This window comes from Pantherophis guttatus, chromosome 5 (genome assembly GCF_059756535.1).
Source record: "Pantherophis guttatus breed Tessera chromosome 5, ASM5975653v1, whole genome shotgun sequence".
Lineage (NCBI taxonomy): Eukaryota > Metazoa > Chordata > Lepidosauria > Squamata > Colubridae > Pantherophis > Pantherophis guttatus.
In genome coordinates this window covers 33820268-33845219 of record NC_142067.1, presented here as the reverse complement: position 1 = coordinate 33845219, position 24952 = coordinate 33820268, and the positions used below count along the sequence as shown (strand labels likewise).

The window sequence follows — 24952 nt, the reverse complement described above, 5'->3', positions numbered from 1 at the left end:
TAATGTAAAAGTTATAGCCATTGTGCTATTGTAGCATTCAAAGTACAGTACACTATAAAAAATGAAATAGGAAAATAAAAATGTGGGCTTTTTAGTTGCTTTACTGAGCCCATTTAATACATAAGTTGATGGTTTTAGGGATGTTGAATAACTGCAATGAAGATCCAGCTAGATTTATGTAGGTTCTCTGCAGGATTCTCATCTCTGCATAATCTGTTTTTTGAATCTTTTGAATCTATGCAGGCAGTCCCCAGTTGAGAACATCCAATTTACAGACAACTCATACTGCCTATTACTAAAAATGATGGACAGTGTTCCATTCCTCTTTCCTCAAACCAATGAATCTCTGAAGCTGCACAATTTAAACCTATTCCTCAAAGCAAAATGAAGTCCTTACTTCTAAAAGCAAAGAACCCACGTTGCTTTACATCTAGTGCTTAATTCCTCTAGTGGTTTTAGAGGCTTCTACTCAAGTTATGCTTGAGTCTTGCAAAACCCTCTTCTAATTATGACAATTGTCAAACAAGGTTACATAAATAAACTTGTTCCCGAGAAACACTTCAGTCTTCTCCTTCATGAGGAGCATGTCAGTCAAAACTGCCTTACATATGACTACATACTTAGTCATATGAGAATTAAACAATCAAAAACAAGTGTTGAGTCTACTCTTGAACAAGAAATTATTTTTGAACAGGAAATTTTCCACTTTATATTTTAGAAATTATGTACGGTGATTGTCCTTACCAGTTCTAGTAATTATGGGACCAGCAGATATTACTGCACTTCCAGAAATGCTCTGAGGTGTCCAAGTGGTTCGCTTCACCGCATCTCTTTTTTTTCTATTACTGCAGGTCTAGAAGTTTCAATCAAAGAATTTATGATTCAGAACAGGTAGAAATAATATTTTTCTTTGGTGTTCTATTTTAACTTTGCATATAAACTGGATCTTTAAAAAAATACTAAAAGCAAAATCCTCCTGCTTAAAAGAAGCTTCCTTGCCCCGAAAAATTTGAAAACGACTGAATATATACTAGTTCATTCTTGGTTGTTCCTTAACATATTCAGAATTTATTTTATTGTATAATGGTTATATATTGCATTGTCTTCTCTTATGGTGCTTGCGGAATCCATCTAGGAGGTTTCTCAAATTAATCCACATTTGGTTGGTGAACAGCAGATGAAATTCAGGCTACTGAATGCTTCTTTCACTAATTCTTCACTGAAGAGTCTCCATCCAGCAGACACTCCCATAAAACCTAAGTAGGAAATTATTTCCATAATCTTACACTTGAATGTTCTCTGTATGTTCCAGGCTTTGCTGAGCTGTTACCAAACCCTTCAGAACATAATTACCCTCTTTATAACTTACATTCTTCTACATACTCAGAAAATCTGTTTTGAAGAGTTGGTCAGCACTTCAGCAGAACATGGAAGAAAAATGAAAACTTAAAATAAAAGATTAGAGAAATATTCCTTGGCTATGGAATGTTTCATTCAAAGAATACTTTTCTCAGTTTGAATACTTACAAAATAAAATTAAAAAAGGTCAGCAATGAATATTTGAAAATATACAATACAAAAGTAGAATCAAAAGGTTGGGATAACAAACTGGCACAACATGGAGTCTCTATAATAAAACTATAATATACCCTACTATAACAGTTGTTAATTACCTGGATTACTAAGGGAAGAATATAAAACAGAGAGGGATGAGGTTCCAACAGACTCCAGCAATTAAGCATAAGAAAGGGAAAAGAAAGATCAGGCTGAGTCAAAGGAATCTCTTGGGTTTTGCCCTGATAAACTCCAGGCAGTCCTATGATCATTCCAAGTAATAAGCACATTTAGATAAATAAATCTAAGCTAGGTGCAAAAGAGTAGTTAAAAGTATTAATGTTACTACAAGCCTATACTAGTTTGGCTGAGAAAAAAAATCTATTAACTTCAATTGTAAACTTAAGTAAATTTGACTTAACAAATATTCACAGAGGTTGAATATCTTTTATACAATTGTTGGGCAAAAAATAGTTCAAAAACTGAAATACTGAATCCAAATTGACCCACTATTTTATCAACAGCAGGTTTGTTATTTGATTCACTATGGAGACATTCAACCCACATATAAATAGAACAGTTTAATTTAAACAGAATAGATTCAATCTGGGAAAAAGTTGAAATAATAATACTAGGAGGGATGTTGCATACCTTTCTAAATGAATATATATCTCCTAGAGCACAAAAGGAAAGAGGAGTAAGTTTTCCCATCATGGATGGGGTGGCACTACCCCGAACAGACCCTGTGTGTAATCTGGGGGTTCTTCTGGACTCACGACTCCTGCTCAAAGAGCAGGTGACGGTCATGGCCAGGAGGACCTTCACGCAACTGCGAATTGTGCGCCAGTTACGCCCTTTCCTGGACTGGCAATCCCTGCTCACAGTCACTCATGCCTTAGTCACTTCCCGTCTTGACTATTGCAACTCGCTCTACATGGGGCTGCTCTTGAAGAGCATCCGGAAGCTCCAGTTGGTGCAAAATGCAGCATCCCGCATGGTTTTGTGCAGACTCTGGAGTGCACATATATCACCGCTCCTGCGGGAGCTGCATTGGCTGCAGATTTGCTTCCAGGTGCAATTCAAGGTCCTGGTTGTCACCTTTAAAGCCCTTCATGGCTTGAGATCAGGTTATCTGAGAGACCATCTCTTACCAGTCACATCTACCCAACCCATTAGAGTGGGGAAGCAGGGGATGCTGCGGGTCACACCAGGTGTATCTCCATCCCTGAGGGAGATACCTGGTGGGACCCAGAAGAAGGGCCTTTTCCATGGTGGCTCCCTCTCTCTGGAACATCATTCCCCCAGAGATTAGAACGGCCCCCACCCTAATTCTCTTCTGGAAGGCACTGAAGACCTGGTTCTGCCAGCGGGCCTTGGGAACCCAGAGAGGGATAGAGCCCATTAAATGGTTTGTGTGATCAGCTGTCACTGGGGCGGGAGGTGGAGGTCAGGGGTGATTTTATTACATTAATTTATTTGATTTTTTTATGAGTTTTACTGTTTTTTAAATGTGGTTTTTTAATATTCTGTAAGCTGCCTTAAGTCACCATGGGCGAATAGGCGGCAATATAAATCTAAAAAACAAACAAACAAACAAACAAACTCAAACACTCCTTGTATTTTGAACACTGTTCAATGGCCTCTGGATATCATTGAAAAATTAGTTTTTTGGCACTTCAGGAATTTATATAAAGTCCCTCCATACATTAAGTTGATTTTATTTTGGATTCAGTTTTGCTCACCATAATCTTATTGGAAGATGAATCTAGATTTTTAGGTACTCATATTACATATTGGCCTTCACATCACTCTTTGATAGTTTATAATTAATAATTTCCCAAGCCCTATCTTTCTGTTAAATAAATAATGTGTCTGAAAGTGGAAGGAATCAACCAGGAACAACAAGGTTCACCAAAGCTAACAGAACTCAGTTTGATTATTTCATCTTAGTGTAACCACCACATTGGAGATTCATCTATCATTGAGGCTATAGATTTTATTACACACTAGTCAACTACTTTCTAAAAAGATCATCTATTATCACCCACTAATGTTAAGCCCTTCAAGTTGCACTATTACACAAACTCTAAAACAAACCGGAACAAGAAAGGGGCAGTCATCAGCTCTGCACAACTTTGTCACACAATGTAGAAAAACTGCAGACATTTTCTGATTCTTATGTTTCACAAAGCGGAACACCTCAAAAGAAAATCGGCCCATTTGACTCTTCCCATTTTCAATTATAGTTGTCTGAGGGTCTTTGTCACAACTGAAAAAGAAATAAATGAAATGAGTAACTTTCACTGCTTGAGAAATACATATAAAAAGAATAGCATTTCATTAACAGTACTAGAAATTGTTGTCATTTCTTTCCACATATCTTCTGAGAATACAAGATACAGCAAGATGCAAGAATATCTGCCTCTGAAAAAAGCCTGAATTGGATATTACCTAGAGTTTTCACATAAGGAACACTGGTTTCCATGACAAAGCATATATTACATATTTAAATAAATGAATAACCTTCCTTTTGAACATACCCTATTTGTATTGCCTTAATGACTATTTCAAAAGTTTAATATCAAACTTATTGCAGATATAAATTGTTTGTACCATATGAGACAAGTTGTCTTGCTACAGCAACTCATCCTTAGGCCAAATATAAACTCAGAATATGAACAAAATTAATTTGCTTCATAATTTAGATATTAATTGACATAATTCATAGTTATAGGACTTACATGTACAGTAATAAGAATACATTTTTCACATTTCCCTATATCTTACAATCAAAATTTTCATTGTAAAATGTGTACATATATTAAAGGAACATTTATCCCAAAATGCCTGTATTTCTTTTTATCAAGAAAATTATGTCAATATCACATATGAATTTTCAACATAGTACTCCAATATCTAAATAAGATTTCTTTACATCTTTCATGTTGTTGTTGTTTTTAAAAAAAAGTTTGGAAAAGTGTTGACTTTTCAGAAAGCAAGAAAGGTAGATTCAGCAATTTATGAAAGACACTTGTTCAGTTTTTCACAGATGTTTTTATCCATAAATATTTCCACGATACAGACAAATTCTTGTTGAACGTAACAATGTAATATAACATACAGTTTCAACTGTAGTAATACTGTACATGTCAAAAATTATGACCAGATTTACTGACAAATCAGAACAGGCCAGGAGATAGAATGTTGGGTTGTAAGGAAATTGTGTGCAAGGAATGCTTATCACAGAATGCTATTCAAACGTCCACTTAACTCTGAAGCAAAAATAGCACTATTTATTTTCATTTATAAATTTTATCTACATGGCTATAGGTATGTGTGTTTTTGATTGAACATATACAGTACATTCAATAATGTGCAAGAATAATTCTGAATGCTTTTAACCACAATAATCTGTAAGAACTGTAAATCATGCATGCAGACTCATCAATATGAGATATAAATACTATTTTAAAATGCAAAATGAAACAAATGATGTTCCAAGAATCATTACTGCAGAAAGTCTTTCTTCAATTATTTCTTTTTCTTCAGTGTTGGTATTATGCATTCAAAGAGGTCTGGACAGAGATGATTGTAGTATTTGATGCTAAGCATTTAACATCTGTACAAATAGTACTAAAGCTGATAGTAAGACCAACTTAAAACAGACCAAAGTATTCTCCCTGTACAACTAATGGCCTAACAGTTGTAAGGGCATTGTAAACAGATATAACTACATTCTTGCTTATGTTCTATCATAAATGGAATTGATATATACACTTCCTCCAGTACTGGAAGAAATATATAGTCAATGTGACTTCTATCCAGTTATCACACTATTCTCCATAAATTTTTCCTTTGAATGCAATGCAAACTGGAAGTCATCAATTGAAAATATTTTCTTAGTATATATTTATTGATGAAGGCAAATAGAATAGCCATTATTTACATGCATATTTCTGCACTGATTCCAAAGATTCAGTTCTTTTATATGCATTATTTATTATATTAGCTGACATTTTAACACTGTAAATAATTATTAAACTAATATTTTATCTAAGCAATTAAAACTTTTGAGTTAACTTTTAAAACAATCAATATTTTTGTGTAATCTATCACAACCATGTAAAATATAAACATGATGTTTAAAAATGTTTACCTAAAAAAAAGATCATATCGCAAATTGTCATTTGGATTTCCAGATGGAGTAGTGTAGCAGTAATCCATCAAAACATTCCATCTGCCAAAGAAAAAGTAATAACAGTTAAAACACTATTTCTCATTCATTACAATCTTTCGTGTATATACTGTGTTTTTAGTAACTTATAACATACGTAACTTTTTTGGGTAAAACCTTACAAATGGATTTGCACAACATGTTAACTTAGGTAGAGTTTTTTTTTTCCTTTTTATTTATTGTTTGTTTACTTTTTGTGACTTAGTAAGTTCCATGAGCCAGACCAATTGGTTAGTTTATGGTTCTATGTGTTGGGTGAGAAAATGAGTAATCATGTTAAGTAATCATGTTCCAATATCCACAAAGCACAGAGGCCTGGTGGCTCAGCAGACTGAAAGCATTGTGATTAACACCAGCTGTCTGCAATTATTGTAAGTTCGAATCTCACCAGGCTTAAGGTTCATTTATTCCATCCTTTCTAAGGTAGGTAAATTGAGGACCCAGTTTGTGGGGGCAATAAGCTGACTTTGTATAAATATACAAAAAGTATGAAGGCTATTGCTTAACGCATTGTAAGCCGCCCTGAGTCTCTGGAGAAGGGCGGCATATAAATCAAATAAAATAAAATAAAAAGCAGAAGAGATCAGGCTGTTCTCCAAAAGCAATTGAAGGACAAGAAGCAGTGGAGGGGAAATAATCAAGGACAGAACCAACCTAGAAATATAGAGAAAAATTTCCTGACAGTGAGAACAATTAATCATGGACAGCTTGCCTACAGAAGTTGTAGGTGCTCGATCACAGGAGGTTGTTAAGAAGAGATTGAACAACCATTTGTCTGGACTGGTATAGGACTGCCTGCTTGAGCAGGTAGTTGGACTAAAACACCTCCAATAAATAGATATGTGCACCACACAATTCTACGTTTTAGCTGTACAATGTGTATTTTTATCTCCTTTCCTCTATGGAGGTAGATTCTGCTTTTGAACATACAAGAAAATAACTCAAAAAACACCTGCAGATTGTCTGGGTTCATATATCCTACTTGTCATAATATGGGACTGGATTTGATATGTGAATTGACTAGCCACTCTAATTGGCAAAGCATAGTTTATAGCTTAGGTTAATATGTAAGCCCAGCCAATTATCAATATCCACAACTTTAAAGTAATGTAAACTATGAAACAATTAAAGTATGACAGTACAGATTTTTGACAAGCCCAAAGAAAAGCTCAGTTCTGAATGTGATATGTCATATGCCTAAACTATGTGCTCAAGTTCTTTATACATTTAAAGTTTATTTAATTCCTATTTAAAGAATTGGAGAGCATATCATGGAAAATAAATTTTGGCTGATATCCTGATGTGTTATCCATGATACATTAGAGTTAATGATACTGGGTGAGCTAAGACAGCTATCTGCTTTTATTCAAATAGCATTCAACTAAAAACCAACCAGATGCTTTGGACAATTTAATAATCTTGAATATTCTGGTTAGATTTCTTCATTGCTTGTTTTGGAGAGTTCATGGGAGGGGTTTTTTTTGTTTTTTTGTTTGATTTGTGTTTTGTAGTTTAGCAGGTTGGATGAACCTAGCCCATCTAGTTATTTATTTAACTCAATCCAGAATCAATCATAAAAGCAAAGTACAACAAATATGGTAAATAAAATAAAATATTTGATTCATTAACAGAAATGCTGGATCAACTTAGAAAACAAGTTAGTCAATAATCAGGCTGGTTAGACACAATTTGTGAACTCAACCAGTGTGAACAACTTCATAAGTTCACAACTCATTATATCCCAAGGATCTTGGGCAGAGATGTGTCTAGGAGTATTAAATGCAAAGCCAACTTATCATTATAATTGGCAGTACCTTCCATCCAGGTTTGTTGCTCTCACAGCTGCAAAAACTTTTGTTTTCAAAGGTAGTCCTATGTTAGGTATAATCAGCTGTTGACTGTAGGTGGAGTCCTACAAGAAGATAGTAAATGCAAATATTGTAGCAATGTCATAACATAGAAGTCACAGTGAAATTACAGAAATGTAAAATGTAATCTTTTCTAATAGAAAAGAAATAAGATAATTCCTAGTTCTCTGCAAGGCAAGGAACTTTTAAATATCAGTGGAAAGAAACCTAGGAATTTCTCTCCTCCTAGGAAGGGGAAATAGTGTTGAACAAAGTGTAATTTATAATTTGTTTATACAGTTTTCTTCAAAATTGCTCCCTCAATACCTTTTTATCCACTTAAAAGCAAACATACTCACTAACCAAATGACTGTAAAGGGACTATTGAGAAAAATACTAAAAGAAGTCTAAGCTGATCTTATATTTCTTCCTTTAAATAGTGGTTCTGTAGGCATTTTTCAGAGGAAAAGTTGTAGTCCACATTGGTAGGTCCATGTCTGCAATAAAAATTTAATCTGGCCTTCACATAAGACACAAATCCATGATGATTTCTTTATTTGTTGCAATCATTTTAAAATAAAAACTTGTGGAAACAAATAGCTTTTAGCTTTCACTGATTTACATTGTGTATTGGGCACCACATAAAACTGGAACAGTGCACTGACATAATTCAATATGACCAAATGCACTTGCATGAATGCACTTAATGTTGTAGTTTATAAGGACCATATGTCAGGATTTTTAAAGAGAAGATCTTCAGAAAATTTTGTAGCAAGTACAAATGGTATCAGACAGTATGTAAAGGAACTAAATCAAACATTACTCAAGCTATGTGAATGGTTAAAAAGTGTCACATTGAATCTATATATCAAACTATAAAATGCAGCAACATACAAATAATTATCTAGAGTTTTCCTTAATATCAAAAAGATATTGAGACAGTAAGAACAGTTTTACTTTTATAATCCCTACTTTTTGCTAATATACAAACCAATTTCTGTTGAAACTATTGTATTGAAACTCATTGGCATTCAAGAGAAAGCACATTTAGATTTTTACATCTTATCAACTACATATTTAATACTTGGTTTTGATAATTTGAAATTTTATACTAGAAACTAAATTGAATTCTAGATGTTGAATTGGAATTTGAAATAAGATTGGGTAGCATCTCATTTTTAAAAAACCAAGTAAATAAGCAAATAAATCACACTTATAATGCAGTTTGACCTTAAACAAAACAAAGGCATATTTAATTTAATAGGTTATTACCAGATAAGTGTGCATAAAATTGCAATGATATATATTCCCAAATACATAGTTCTGTTATATTGATCTATGCCAATCTTGCAAAACAACTCTATGACCTTTATTTCGGTGTAATAATTTCTAGTTATTATTTAAATCTACTTTAGTAGATTTAAAGTTACCCCATTCTGATTCAAATCAAAGATGGCTTAGTTAGGTAGTCTCTCTAGGATTCCTTTGAATATATGAACGTGGAACAAATACTTAAATCAATTGCTTCGATTTACAGTTTGAGATGTTTTCTCATATTTATCCTATCACAGCATTTAAGAAAAAATAGAGGACTGTGAATTAGTTTCTTTTGCAAGGATATCTTGCTTTGATTACATGCATTACAATTCTTTTGTAAACATTATGTTTATCCTTCTAGATACTAGCTTTAGTTACTAGTTGGAATAATGAATTTCAAAATTATTTTGCCTCAATTTAAGAGTTATATCTGACCCCACTTAAACCTTGTATTAGATAATGTTTCAATGGGATTACTGAATATGTCAAGACATACTATATATGGAAAATACTGGGACACAGATATAATTTTGATATGTTTCCCATGAAATGTTTATATTATAACAACATCACAGATAAAAGTAACATCAAAAACTGTATTTGGGAGTAAACTGAGATTATCATACAGCTACATTATTCAGGACAAGCTCAGTTCTGAAGTAACTTTTTTTAAATATTGCACTATTAAAGAATTAATTTGATATAGATACTACCTCTTAGTTGTCCATCTTAAAAAACTGTTATTCTGTATACTTGATCCAGATGTTTTTTTCTTTTCTTTTTCTTTTCTTTTTCTTTCTTTTTTTTTTTTGCTTTTGAAGTTCTACAGTAGTTAGAAATTTTGGAGTAAAAACCTGTGAACTCTAAATTTAGTAATATGTTTTTACGATTTACAAAGCTCTGAAAAGTTATGTCTTCATAAAACAATGTACTTTGGTAAATGCTTTAAGCAATTAAGTGAAATTAATTTTCTATTTTCTTAAAATGAGGTTTGATTATGTAGTTGTTTTATATAATTTTTAATAGGAATTGTTCTGTTATTACATTATGGGTGAAATCAGTAAGATTATTACTGATGGGTGAAATCAGTAAGATTATTAATATATGGTTGGACCAACCATTGCTTGTTACAGAGACATTTTTGACAATATTCTGAACATCAGGCCTCTAACAAAATTGAAAACAGTGGATTTTAGGATTAGGATTTGGGTTTGCTCCTGCAATACAGGAAAACATTATCGGCCTGCTTGCCATAATGGATTACTGAAAGCTGATAGTTGTTAAAGAGTTTTCTCCCACCAAAGGGATAAAAGAAGAGAAATATGATTTAAACAAATATGGTTATAGCATAATTTACCAAAGGTCATCCGTTTTTCTTTTCTTCCTGGTTAAGTATTATTGCGATGATAAACATTATAATTTTATTGTTTCATGAACTCTATTGCATGAGGGTATATTTTAGTTTAATTAGTTTAAAATTCTTAAAAATAAAAATGCCTTTAGATAATACAAGGCTAACAAAATCAGATGCCAAGTTTTAATGTCCAATTAAATGGTAAAAACATCTGTTAAAAATCTGGAGTTCCTGCTTTGAATGAAATCCCTTCTCGCTTAGTGGGGCACCAAAATCAAGTAACTTTATTTTACAACTGGAAAATTACAAGGTTATATATGAATGCTGTGCTGATAAAAAAAAAATATGTATGTACATGAGGAAGAGTAGCAGCCTGCAGAGCACTTAAATTATCACTTGGATTGAACTACCTATAAATTTACTAAGCCATATTTTATGACATTGATATAAAAGATATAGATCAAATTATATTTTAAGTCATGTGCTTTCCCAAAGCAGCTTGTTCTTCTGCATTCTGACATAAATTCAAATTGCTGACTGCCAGTTCTTTTTAGCCCTGAGGGCGTTACTATTATCTCCTTGTAATGATGCCTCTTTCAACTCTGTTTTATCTCTATGTTCCCTTTTATATTTTTTTATTAAATTGTCATGTTTGAAAATGTCTACGTACGTTTACAGGAGTATTTGCATTTATTAAGTGATTCTGTGGTCAAAAAAAGTAAGGATAATGAAGTGAATATACCAATAGCTTTTAGTTTTATTAATCTGAAAATGCATGCTTCTTAAGTAGTATTTAAGTCACTCAGAAGTAATAGTGGATAATTGTACCTTAATTCATTAAGCAAACACAGCACAGCACTAGAGTATATTACATTTTAATATATGGAAATTAGTATCCTTCGTATTCATGCTTAATTAATTATGCTCCTCATAGAGTAATATCTTGACCCCAACACAGTCGTTTCTCAAAAGCATCCCTTGTTCACCAAGTAATCCTAATAAATCCAATAGTAGATTTATACATATGTATGAATTCATTAGGAGCACCAACACCACAAAAGGAATTAATCCAATGCTGCAACCCTCTACTTAAGCAGAATGTGAATTTTGTTTTGCAAATATAATCCGCAAATTGAATGTCAAGTATCAGCTTTGACAAATTTCAGGTACTTTTAACATACTATCAGCATTTATTTCCTTTAGGAAAAGAAAGAGAAGCTGTCCTCCCAAATCTGGCTCTTCATTCCTAACCTTTCAATGTGGAACAAGGCAGATCTGCAAGAAACTGCAACCACAATTTTTCACTGCTGTGCACTGCATAATGATCTTTACTTTCCTTACAAACATTTCATTCCAGTATGTGAAAGCTGAGGATAAAAGAGGGCCCGAAGTGCTACACATTCTTTTTCAGAGTGCTTCAGTTAGATTATTGCTTATGGACAGTGGTGGGATTCAGCCAGTTCGCACCACTTCGGGAAAACCGGTTGTTAACTTTCTGAGAAGTTTGGTGAACTGGTTGTTGGAAGAAATCATTAAGGCAGAGAACCAGTTGTTAAATTATTTGAATCCCACCACTGCTTATGGAGCTATATTATAGTTACTATACTTCTGATCATGAGTCAGTTCGGGATAGACACACATACCACCAGGGCAAATTGGTCTGAATCTACTCTGTTCCAGTTTGTGTCCTTCCAAATATCATATCACTATCATGATCTATTTATTAGGAATGTCCCAAAGATAACAAAACAAAGAAGTGTGCTCAAAATGGAATGACACTTTGCTGCAGAAAGCAAATGAGTAGAAAATGGATATTGGATTCAGTGAACAATGCATTTATACTGAGCCTTGCAATAAGACAAGGGTTGGTAACCCTCAGTGGTGGGTTTCTACTGCTTCACCCCGGTTCAGGAGAACCAGTAGTGGCGGCGACGGGAGACTCCGCCCACCCAGAGGGACATCACCACAGATGCTCTGTGCATGCACAGAAGCGCCGTGTGCAAGCAAAGCAAGCACGCACGTGTGCTCCCAATTCCGAACTGGTAGCGAAGGTAAGTGGAACCCACTACTGGTAACCCTCCTTCCGCCATTCACTACGACTTGGGGAGTGGAGAAATATGACAAGTGAAGAAAGATCTTTATATTACTGTTTCCTTAACTAGTTTCCTGTCACCTTGCTCTCTAAGACTAAATGGTTCCAAAATGGATTTATCTGGGCTAGCATTTCTGCTGCAGTCCTATAACCATTATTTCCAAAGCACTCATGAATGGACAGACTAATTTCTTATCAACATCCTTTCATTTTATTTAAAATTTCTCAACTATCTATTTAAAATTTGGCACAACTCACTCCTACCATATAGGCTACTTTCATTTTTTTTAATCTCAGAGTTATTATTATTATTATTATTATTATTATTATTATTATTATTATTATTAATAATAATAATAATAATAATAATAATAATAATAATAATAATAATATTTCTATGCCGCCCACTCTCCGAGGACTCTGGGCGGCTTACAACAATCGACAGTATACTAAATAACATATTGCCCCAACAATCTGAGTCCTCATTTTACCCACCTCGGAAGGATGGAAGGCTGAGTCAACCTTGAGCCGGTGAGATTTGATCCGCTGATCTGCTGAACTAGCAGTCAGCTGAAGTAGCTGCAGTCTAACCACTGCGCCACCTCAGCTCTTGTAATGCTACAACTCCCTTTATTAACACTATCTAATTTTAAAGGTTCAAAATGCATATACTCCTTTTTGTCAAATTTGATACCCCTCTTCGACAAAATAAAAGTTTATCTGTTTTGAAACTTTAAATTCATTATATTCAATACAAAAAGATCCTCTGTTCTTTTATGTTTTTCTCATGCTAGACTACAGTATGAGAGAATGTAACCCAATATATAAATAAATGAAGCTAGATTATTTTTTAAAAAATCCAAAAGAAATTATACAATCCAGAATAGTAATCCCCTGCAGCAGGGCTGTCAAACTCCCAGCCTGCAGGCCGGATGTGTCACACACTGGCCAGGCCCACATCCGGTTTAGCAAAGGGGAAAAAGTCCCGATACATCACGTGATGCTGCCGTGACGACATGAATTTGACACCCCTGCCCTACATTTATCTAACCTATTTCCTAATTTTTGATATCATGCTTAAACTATAAATAGAAATGTACCATTCAGAATGAAGTTAGCCTTTATATATTTAAAGTAGTGTAAATGGCTTAACAGTTCTATTGTTCTTTTCATACATGGAGGTGAGTGAATGTGTTAATTTTTGAGTTATTCAGGTGAGAAACATGATTCTCTAATGTTTTGGGGTGTGAGTCAGTTGGAAAAATAAACTGTTATATTACATGCTGTAAAAATTCTGTTCAATTCTTAGTTTTTAAGGGAAAAACTGATTATAGTTAGAACAATATCTAATAGATGTTACCATCTTAGAGGTTAGCAGCTCATCTGTTCTACAAGTAACAGAGAAAAAAACCCAAGATGAATAATTTGCACACCTCTTTGCATCAGAAAGCTATTTACCAAAATGCTTTATTGCAAGAAGAAAAGGTTGTTACACGTTACTGGGGCAGAGCAACCTGCTATGGGGAGAGGTACATCTTGTCCACAGGATTTTATTTATTTTATTTTTATATTAGATTTATCTCACCTTTATTACATTTATAAATAACTCAAGGTGGTGAATATACATAATACTGTTTTCTCCTCCTGTTTTATCCATCACAAAAACTCTCTGAGTTGGATTGGGTTGAGAGAAAGTGACTGGTCCAAAGTCCCCCAGGCAGTTACCATGCCTAGAACAGCACTTAACTACTATACTAAATTGGTTCTCATTTACAAGGTCAGTGTATAAAACTTACTTGCAAAAGCATGTTGAGCAAACCAAAAATCAGTACTATTGGCAAAATAGTACTGGTTACTATTAGTACTAAAGGCAGGTTAGCATGAATTTTAATGAAACTAATTTATTTCAATCCTTTCAGCACAATATAATATTCATTCTTCTCAAAGTTTTAAGAAATTTGCTCCTTTCTCTCTGATTGTGTACATATACTATTTTAAGAGTGGAACAGCTGTTAGTTGTTAATCTAACAGTTTTTAATGTAGTCGGTAGAACTGCATGTACTAGAAAGCAAAACAAAACATTTGTTTAACTACAGTTACTATTATTCTGCTATGATATTTGTAGCTCATTTGTTACACTCGAAATCTAAAGCACAAACTTTTAAATCAACTGCATGAATTATAGTCTAAATCCATGATGAGATGAATAATAATATTGAAAATGTAATTGTAATTTAGTAAAATACCAGCTGAGTGATGGAAAGATAATTTTTTAAATTATATATTTGAATGGATAAAGAAAAAAATCTAATCAACACAAAATAAGATTTGGATGATTAGCGTTGGCCTTATAAATAAAAATCAGTTAAATTTTTCACATTTCCCACTCAATGACCCTATTTATTCAATACAAATTTTTTCAATTACATATATTCAAATTTAATTATCATGCTAATAAATAGAAAGCATTATCTGCCATCAAGAACCATGTAAAATATTAGCTATCCTAATGCCCTGCCACAAAATCTAGCAAAGAGAATAAAATTAACATTGATTTATATTAGGGGTAAATGTTTTTTGACATTCCTGATGATGAAGAAGTACAAGCTGCAGAATCCCTAATTACTAAGAGTTAAAGTTCTGAAATGACACAAGTTGCTTCCCCAAGTTTAAAAAACTAATTATATTTGCTGTATCAGTACTTATGACCATAGATTTTTTTTAAATCAGGTCATTAGTTTAAACATGATTAGGATATCAGGAAAAACGTGTTCTTTTGCAATGGAAGTAGGATTTCTGAAGCAGCTAGTACAGAGGTGGGTTTCAGCAGGTTCTGACCAGTTCTGGAGAACCGGTAGCGGAAATTTTGAGTTTTGACCAGTTCAGAGAACCAGTAGTAAAAATTCTGACTGGTCCCACCCTCATCTATTCTCTGCATCCCAAGTCCCAGCTAATAGGGAAGAAATGGGGATTTTGCAGTAAACTTCCCCTTGAGTGGGGAGGGAATGGAGATTCTACAGTATCTTTCCCCTGCCACGCCCACCAAGCCACACCCACAGAACCGGTAGTAAAAATTTTTGAAACCCACCACTGAGCTAGTGGAACCCTTGTGGAACCTACATCCAAGCTGAATAACTGAATCAGTTGAATTCCTGTTGCCTGGTGCCAAATGGGCCAATCTTAGTGCTGATTAATCAGAATGCTTCCATTGTAAACTGAAAACAAAATTTGGATTATTATTGTTGTTGTTGTTGTTCATTATCACCATCATTATTCAGATTATAATCCTTACCTATGTTTTCAATATATTTTATTCTATTCATGTGACTGTTTTGTCATCTTGTTTTTTTTTAAATTAAAATTTGAACAGAACATAGCCCCAATACTATGATTCCATATTAAATTATATTATTATAACCAATAATAATAATAATTTTGTTTATTGACTGGGTCAAGAATTCATAGCCCAAAGTTTCCCTCCTACATCTATCTTTGTATTTTTGGGCAAGCATTAATGGAAAGAGGGTAGGAAAATTACACAGCATACATGATGGTGTTATTATATAGATATCATCAATTTGGTGTCATTCCTATTTTTTGTGGAAACAGTAGTCATGACATTTTTTTCTTTTAAAAGTATATCCAGAAACTATTTTAGCAATAATTAAGGTTGATGAAAAATATTAAGAACACAAATTCAAGCCAAGTACAAGGCTTCTAATGTCTACTTACAAGAATGTATTCACAAGCAACTCCTATAAGAACAATCAATTTTAAACTGACTTATCCTGTTGATTTCAGTGGAATCTGGCCTGGAACTGAAATTAAGAAAGAATCCACTGAAGATAGGAAGAAAGCCAGATCATTTTAAAAATTGTAAGCACAAAGTCCAGAACTGTAAAAAACATGTTAAGCAAGTTAGAGCTTAGAATAAGCTGATGATAGCAGATGCTAAGAACTGAATAAGGACTTCCTTATACTGTATATGTTTAGAATGAAAGGAAATAAATAAAAAAATTATGTGTGAATTATGAGTGAAGAATGCAAAATGCTGAGGAGCAATAAAAGATCAGGAGAACAGTCAATTCATCTCTTGTTTTTATATAATCTTTTTTGTCAAGAATGTATATGTTAAACTTATGAAGAGCAAAGGGCCTGCCTTGAAGACTGAGCCTGATAGACATGGACATAGAATTTCTATATACCTTGAATGAATTTCATCTGAAGACACTCCAATTGCATTCCAGGACACAGAAGAAACTAGAATTTTCAAATGTATTTTAAAGAAATTGCAGAGAATGCAGAAGTAGATTATAAAGTGGTAAATCGGTAAGTATTTTAAAAACAAGGTGGCAATAATCAATGTAGTAACAATGTGTAATTGTCTAACTTTTATTGACAGGCTGACTTTCTCTCCGTCTTTTCATATAACAGCTTTCCTTAATAAAGTGTAGTAATAAAATATTTTTGCTTTACTGAGCATTTGACAAAGTGTGCCATGGCATCCTGATTAGCAAACTAATTAAATGTAGATTGGATGGCATGATTTTGGATACATCCTTGGCTTGAAAATCACAATCAAAGAGTTTTTATATTAAATTGGATCAAGTTCAATGCCAGAAAGTACAATCCTAGGCTCTGTACTAGTCCAAAAGTTTATTAATGACTTGGTTAAACTTATTGAGAAAATGTTCATCACATTTTCAGGTCTTTCAAATTTTGACGGCATAGCTAATATACAAGTTGACAGAAATAAAACTCAAAATAATCTTACTTAAGATATGTTTGAGATATTATTCTACACAGAATGAAATTTATCAGAGACAGATCCAAAACTGGTCATTTATCAGATAAAACTCAGATGTTCCAGTGTAAGATAACACCTCAGTTGGTAGCAATGTTTGTGCAAAAGATCATAGGATATTAATTGGTTATAAATTGAGTATGAGCAGTGTGACACATAGCTATCAAAGAGACAGGAGCAATTTTATCTAGTTTCATTTTCAAATTATGGTGATGAGCAAGTTTCATTTTATTGTAATTTGATCAAAGTAAAATTCTAGCAACTATACTAATTTAAGGAATTCGTTTTATTTATTTATTTATTTATTTATTTATTTATTGAATTTCTATACCGCCCTACTCCCGAAGGACTCAGGGCGGTGCACAGCCATGAAATAAAACACATAGATATACAAAATTTAAAATCGAATAAAATGAATTAAATAAATTTGGCTGAATTAATACCCAATTTAAAATACCCATATTTTAAAATCCATTAAAAATTTAGAATTTACACTTTAGAAGGGAGGAGATTTAGGCGAGGCCAGCTTGATGAAACAAAAGCGTCTTCAACTCGCGGCGGAAGGTGCGCAGATCCGGAATCCTCCGTATCTCTGGGGGGAGCTCATTCCAGATCGTCGGTGCCCCCACAGAGAAGGCTCTCCCCCTAGGGGCCGACAGCCGACATTGTTTGGCCGACGGCACCTGGAGGAGCCCCTCTCTGTGGGAGCGTACTGGTCGGTGGGAGGCTGTTGATGGTAGTAGGCGGTCCCGTAAGTAACCAGGTCCCAAGCCATGGAGCGCTTTAAAGGTGATAACCAGAACCTTGAAGCGCACCCGGAAGACCACCGGGAGCCAGTGCAGCTCGCGCAGGAGAGGTGTTACATGGGAGCTCCATGTTATTTAAAGAGGTCCAAAAGCAATGATTAAATGTTAGAAACTAATTGTATGAAAAAAGCTTAAAAGGTGGTTCAGCCAGTTTTACTTTGGAAAAAGAAGAAGGATATGATAGCACTTTTTAATCCTGAAAAGAGATGATGAAAACCTACTCTCTAATTTCTGACTTCCAGGGAAGCAATAGTTTACTGAAGATGGCTCTGCAGAATCCAGAGCCAAGAATCACAACAGAAAGATGAGTCATTGAACAAATCAGCTGCTAAGAATTCTTCTCTAGAGCAAGAAAGGATCCAGGATTGCCTAAAAGAGACCTACCCAGAGGTTTCCCATGAGGACATCATAAGACATTGGTCTCTTGCAGGTTTTAGAGCTTGGCAAGCTGAGGGAAAGTCATCTTGCCTAAGTCAAGGTTTGGCATCTTCAAATGTACACTCAGTTTTCATACTTCCTCTCTTAACCACCTTAGGAAATTGATTGTAAATGGCTTTCGGATGTTAAGGATTTTCAGAAGGTTTCATTAAACCAGATACATTTCCTTTTATCCTGATGAAAGAAGTTTCATGCAAGTTTAAAGACTTTTTAAAAATGAATAAATAGCAAAAAGATGTCTACAAAAAGAACATTTGTATAACAGAACAAATATATTTAAGCCATTTATTTCTACTTACATTGTAAAGGAGCAAATTCAAAGTGCTTATAAATGTACCATTGTTTTCTCTTACAGAAATTGCAGCTGATGACCTATAAATAGATTAGAAAGCAAAACTATTTAATATGTCACATATTCAATGCTCTTTCTTATTAACACAAGACATATAAGCTAATTTTTATTTATTTATCAAATTTTGCAACTGCTTATCTTCCTCACAGAAGGAACAATGAATTCATGAAGCAAATAATTAGAAAATGAAGACAAAATAGTCATCCAGTAATTTATAGGATAGCATTTATTTCTGAGCCGTATATTAAAACTTTGTTGTGTGAAAACTAATCATACCTGAAGTAAATCAGTTCAACAACTGTTTTGTTCAGTTATGCGCAGCAAAGCATCTGAATAGCTGCTTTGTGATTAATAAATATTTTGGAAGCAAATTTTATTGTGAAACAATAGACCTAGCTCAAATCAAATAGTAAACTAAAATCTGGTAATCACATTCTTTTAATACTGTTTTTCTCCATGTCTTCTTTCTTTTTTCCCTTCTCTAGATTCTCATGAGTGATGACAATTTTATGTATGGAAAGGGAAAGAGCCAACATTCATACATCTGTCTTGTGCTGAGAATATAATATGCTTATAGAACGCAACCAATTCCACTTCCTTAAAACCTGAACAGTTTCATAATAAAAATGGAGCAATCATAGTAACTTTTGATTATAAAACAGTAGTTATTTCTTTAAAAATCAATCTAATATTCATACTTACGAAGCAAGTTGTGTATTGTTGACTAGGTATTCCAAAGGATAGCTACAGCTAAATTTATACAGAAGTCCTGGTAAATAGCTGATGATTGTTGGTGGATCTGGGGTATCTATATATCCTGAAATATTACCTATTTGGACTGTGGATGCATTGCCATATACATTGATACCTGGAACTGAGGTTACCTATTAGGATAAAGCAAGAAAATTGAAATTACAGAGTTAAAGCTTATAGTAGAGAAGAATCTATAAAATAATACAGATAGTATTTTAGTGCTTAAAACCATCTTTATGATCTCATCTGAATGACTGACTCAACAATTCAGTACACCTTAAATAATTTTTGGGTGACTTATCCAACCAACCCTATTGCTTTTCTTTACAATCATCAGGGAAAGAAATGAAGTTACAGGTAACCACCTCTGGCAAACATGCAGAATGTTATGTTTCGATACAGAATCTTGGACCAATCAAAGTTTGTTGATTGAAAACATTTTTGTGAAATTCCCCTTGAAAACATTGGGACATATTTGGCCTTTTGGTAGAAGGTAAGCAACATCACATTCAAATATTTTGGCCACCTAATGAGAAGGAAGGACTCACCGGAGAAGAGCCTAATACTGGGAACGATTGAAGGCAAAAGAAGAATGGGACGACAGAGAACGAGGTGGCTGGATGGAGTCACTGAACCAGTAGGCGTGAGCTTAAATGGACTCCAGAGGATGGTAGAGGACAGGAAGGCCTGGAGGAACATTGTCCATGGGGTCGTGATGGGTCAGACACGACTTCGCAACTCAGAACAACAAAAAGCAATATCACAAATATTTGAATAAAATAGCTGGTGATTCCTCCCTTTACTCAACAGCCCAAAAGAGGCAATTGTCTTTTATTTTTATCTCTTCAGAAGTGCCTGTTGGAATTGTATTACATTCTGACATTTTTAATATGGCTTTCAAGTTCAAAACTGACAGGAGTGCTAAGCAATCAAACTTGCAATGTTTGTATTTAGAGGAAGAGGAAAAAGTGGGAATAATATGGCCATGTTACAAGACAATATCATTTCCAAATTCATGCAATTGGTCCAACTCACAACATTTAAGAATATTTCAGGTAAGCCTAGCTTGAATTAAAACCCTCTCTATTCTGTAAGAATTGTTTGTGCCTACTATCCTACTCCACCTATCCCATACCAATTGAAATAGTAGAGAGAGATTTTATCATTGCCAATCAATTCTATCATAGTCATTCTTTACTACTATGGGTGGTTAACCTATTTCTGAAAGTACAACAGATAAGCTATGTATGTTTGGATTAATATTGAGTTTGCTAGGGGAAAAAAATATCATTATGATTTCTTTATCTGTGGCTAAGCCTCCTCTTATTTTACCAGCTTCAAGAAAAAAGCATCTCAAGCAAAGTCTATGTATGCTTATTTCCTAATAACAGCTGTGAATGATGGTAAATCACAACACTAGTAATGTGTTGTACTTGTTCCTGAAGCATTTTTGTGTAAAAAAAATCTTTTCGGAAGTCATTATTTGTCCTCACAAGAATATTTTCATTTTGAAAAACAGTTTAGAGTGATGTCAAGCCTTGCCTGGGGATGTGGAGGAAGGAGATAAGGGAAAGAAATGCCTATAAGCCCTCCTATGTAAATTAGTGGCAACCAAGTAGAACATAGGATTTACCAAAAAGGCATTTTAATTATATACAAAACATTCTGGATATTACTTTTCTATTTATTTCAATCTTAATTTCCTATAGTTAGACTTGCTTTAAATCTTGAATCTCTCTCTGTACTGGTCAATGGCCCAACCCAAACAGTAAGTTTTTCATCTCTTTTTTTCCCCCTGATTAACTTCTAACACTTTTTTTTTTTTTGGTTGATTGTGATCAATGAAAGCTTAACTCTGAGGCATTTATTATTTTAGACTCTCTTTTCCTCTCCTTTCCTAAATTAATCGGAGGATGGTTACTATCCAATCATTTATCTTTTCCTGCTGATGCAATACTTGTCTTCTTTCTTGGTATTCACTGTTCTTCCAACAGCATCTGTCAGAATTCTCTGGGTATATGCAGGAATGTCTTCTCCACTAACTTCTTATATCAGTCACTTCTGTACCATACAGCTGTGTTGCAGCTCTTCCAATTTTCAGTTCTGTCAAACCATCCCACTGATTTTGCATAAGATCTTCCCCTTCCACTCCTCAGATTTATCTCCAAAGTTCTATTGCATTTCTAATTCAATTTCTCCACTCATTTCTCATCTACATACTTCTACTAACAATAGCAATCACTGTGAATGCCCTCTCACACTTCCAAATGATGTTGACTAGTATATTATTAGGCACTTCTGGCAAAAATATAACGATAGGACAGGGATGAATATACAGATTATTATTACATGCAGGTAAAAGCTTCATTGCAATGATCTGTCATAATGAAAAGGGAAGGGAGGGAGGGAGGGAGGGAGGAGAAGAGGGAGGGAGGAAGGAAGAGAGGAGAGAGAGAGAGAGAGAGAGTCTTCTTGGAAGAGTCTAAACATTTAAATCTAAATCATAGGTCTTACTTATGTACTCCTTATTATGGAATTGAGAACATTAATTGCCCAGAAAATTTCTTCCTTACTAGCAAACTTGAAGTGTGAGAATTTAAATTTAATATACAAATCAAATATAAACTGTTTATTAAAATGGTATAAGATAGGTTTTGAAGGCAACAGAGCGATTAATAGATGACATTTTCCATTTCTGCCCTCCAATAAGAGTTGTCTATTATTATTGTTTCATAAATTGAAATTGGCGAAATCATGATTGCATTCCATAATATTAGAACCAAGGGCACAAAGGAATAAACATTTCTTTGAAATGAATGAGGCAATCTATCACCAGTCAGAACATTATTGATCTTTAAATTAAAAGCATTCATATTTGTATGTCATGCCCTCATTTCACACAATTTTAGGTGCCTAACAATGCCTAACAATTGTATGTAGCTTCCGAAGATTCTTGTCTTACCATTAAGGAACTTCCACAGGATTCCAAAGTGCTGAGATTGATTATGAAAATTACCACTGCTGGAAATGTGTTGTTGTTTATAAATCCCCTGCAGTGAGAGTCCCCGTGTTTCCCATTTAGTGCTAAATCAGTTTCAGAGTAACCAGAAAACAGGACAGTGCAAAAATTAATCTTCATAGTAATTGCCTGAACTCCACAGTAGACATTGATATCTTGTTCTGCTACAATAAAAAAAGAGAACTATTCAGATTATGTTAAGTTATATTTTTGAATGTTACATTAAGGAAATAAGCCTAATTTCAAATCAATTTTAAAACAGACAATATAAGAAGCAAACTAAAAAAATAGCAATAATAACAAACGGAATACTACACTTAATAACATGACTTTAATGTGATTTACCTTCATGCACTTCCTTGAATGATGGGAATAAGCAGTCTTCTCTTCATTGCACATCCTATTAGTTTTCCCTCAGCATACATAGAAAACAAGCCCCAAATATCTCCAAAAGTTTCAGCAGAGCATTATATTGGTATCATTTGTATTTTGCAGATAATACTCCATTAAATAGCCATGCCAAATAGCAATCATTTAATGTAATCAGAAGCAAATATGTTAGCAATAAATAATTAGAATAAAATACTAGATTTCAGTTTTAAACAGCACCAAAACATTTATATACACACAAATGATCTGCAAGCAATAATTGATGAAACAGCTTTATAAAATATAGTCAGATAAATAATGATTCATAGTACTAGTTTATTTATTTTTAGTAAATAGTTATAAAAATTTACAGGTTATAATTTTATTCAACACAATCAAGGAGGCTGAGATAGCAGAAAGTTTTCTAAAAGCATTTTAGCACAATAACAAATGTATCTGCTGTATTATAAAACATTAGATGACTTAGATGAGGGAATAGAACTCATGAAATTTGCAGATAACACTAAACTAGCAGGAATAGCCAACACTCCAGATGTGGAGAAAAGCAAGATTTTACACTGTTGGAAGAAACATCCTTCTAGGTTCTGCTCCAAGTGGGGAAAACAGACACTGGAAACATGGAGACTGCTTGGAAAGATGGTTTAATGGTGGACAGGATCACATGGCTTGAGTTCCTGAACAGAAAAGGGGGCAGATACAGAAAATCCTCGGGTTTTTATGCTCTCTCTGACTCTGCATTTCTTGGGGCCCCGAAAGAGTATCCTGATTGGTTGTCAGACTCCCAGGGGGTGTGGGTCTTGCTGGCTGATGGTCACATGTGCTTCCCAGGTCACATGTGGTGAGTTTCTGCTGCTATTGTGTAGAGGGCTAATCCTATTTTTGACAATTCCTACTATGGCTCTGCCTGAAGGAGGTAGATCTTTGTTATGTAGAGTAGACTGGCCCAGGCCTTAATGGCCCAATGACAAAGGGTGGGGGGCAGGAAGGTGGGAGCTGCTTTGTCTGTAAAATATGCTTCTCATATTTCTGCCTTTTTCATATTTTCTAAAATATTTCACTCTTCCAGGAAAGGGGTGGGTGCTAACTTCTTACAACACTTAGGCATGAAAAACCAAAGGTACAAATACAAATGAGGTGAAACTTGGCTCAAAAACAGTAACTGTGAGATGGACCTTCGAATCCTAGTGGACAATCACTTAAATATGATCCAGCAGTCTGTGGCAGCAGCCAAAAAAGCTAATACAATCCTTGGTTGCATAGAGGTATAGAACCAACAGAGGTATAGAATATAAATCACATAAAGTATTAGTACTGCTTTATAAATATTCTTAGTAAGACCACACCTGGAATACTGCATCCAGATGTTGAGACTTTGGAAAAAGTGCAGAGAACAACTAGGATGATTAAAGGCCTAGAGACTAAAACATATGAGGAACAGTTGCAGGAACTGGATATGCTAATCTAGAGAAAAGAAGGAGTAGGAGTGATATGATAGCAGCATTCCAGTATTTGAGGGGCTGCCACAAAGAAGAGGGAGTCAATTTATTTTCCAAAGCACCAGAAGTCAAGACAAGAAACAATGGATGCAAACTAATCAAGGAGAGAAGCAATATGGAATTAAGGAGAAACTTGCTAACAGTGAGAACAATGAACAATTGTTCTAACAATACTGGAGATTTTTAAGAAAAGACTGGACAGTCACTTGTCTGAAATGATCCCCTGCTTGAGCAGGGGATTGGACTAGAAGACCTCCAAGGTCCCTTGGAACTCTATTCTGATTTATTGATTATAAAATCTAATTAAAATAAATGAGTGCCATCAGCTTATCATACATACATATCGCACCTCCATATTTTATCCTTTATCGTAATCATATTTGTTTAGGACATCTATTTTAATAGTTAGTTGTAGGTGAGCATACGGGCATGTATGCACACATGAATGTGTACAACCCATCCAGTTTTGGCCAATAAATATAGAATATGTTTATTG

General features: G+C 34.2%; 1 protein-coding gene across 2 annotated transcripts in view; it reads right to left on the bottom strand.

Annotated features, from left to right (window-relative positions):
* ZPLD1 (zona pellucida like domain containing 1) overlaps positions 1 to 24952 on the bottom strand; it is a 43450-nt gene that overhangs the window by 1373 nt on the left and 17125 nt on the right. For both annotated transcript variants that reach the window (XM_087871571.1, XM_034415268.2), the window contains exons 2-8: positions 22514 to 22734; positions 19501 to 19682; positions 18746 to 18818; positions 7603 to 7700; positions 5711 to 5791; positions 3652 to 3823; positions 745 to 853 (exon numbers count right to left, since the gene is read on the bottom strand). In XM_087871571.1, the coding sequence (XP_087727697.1) occupies positions 745 to 853; positions 3652 to 3823; positions 5711 to 5791; positions 7603 to 7700; positions 18746 to 18818; positions 19501 to 19682; positions 22514 to 22734 (936 nt within the window). The remainder of the gene's footprint in view (positions 1 to 744; positions 854 to 3651; positions 3824 to 5710; positions 5792 to 7602; positions 7701 to 18745; positions 18819 to 19500; positions 19683 to 22513; positions 22735 to 24952) is intronic.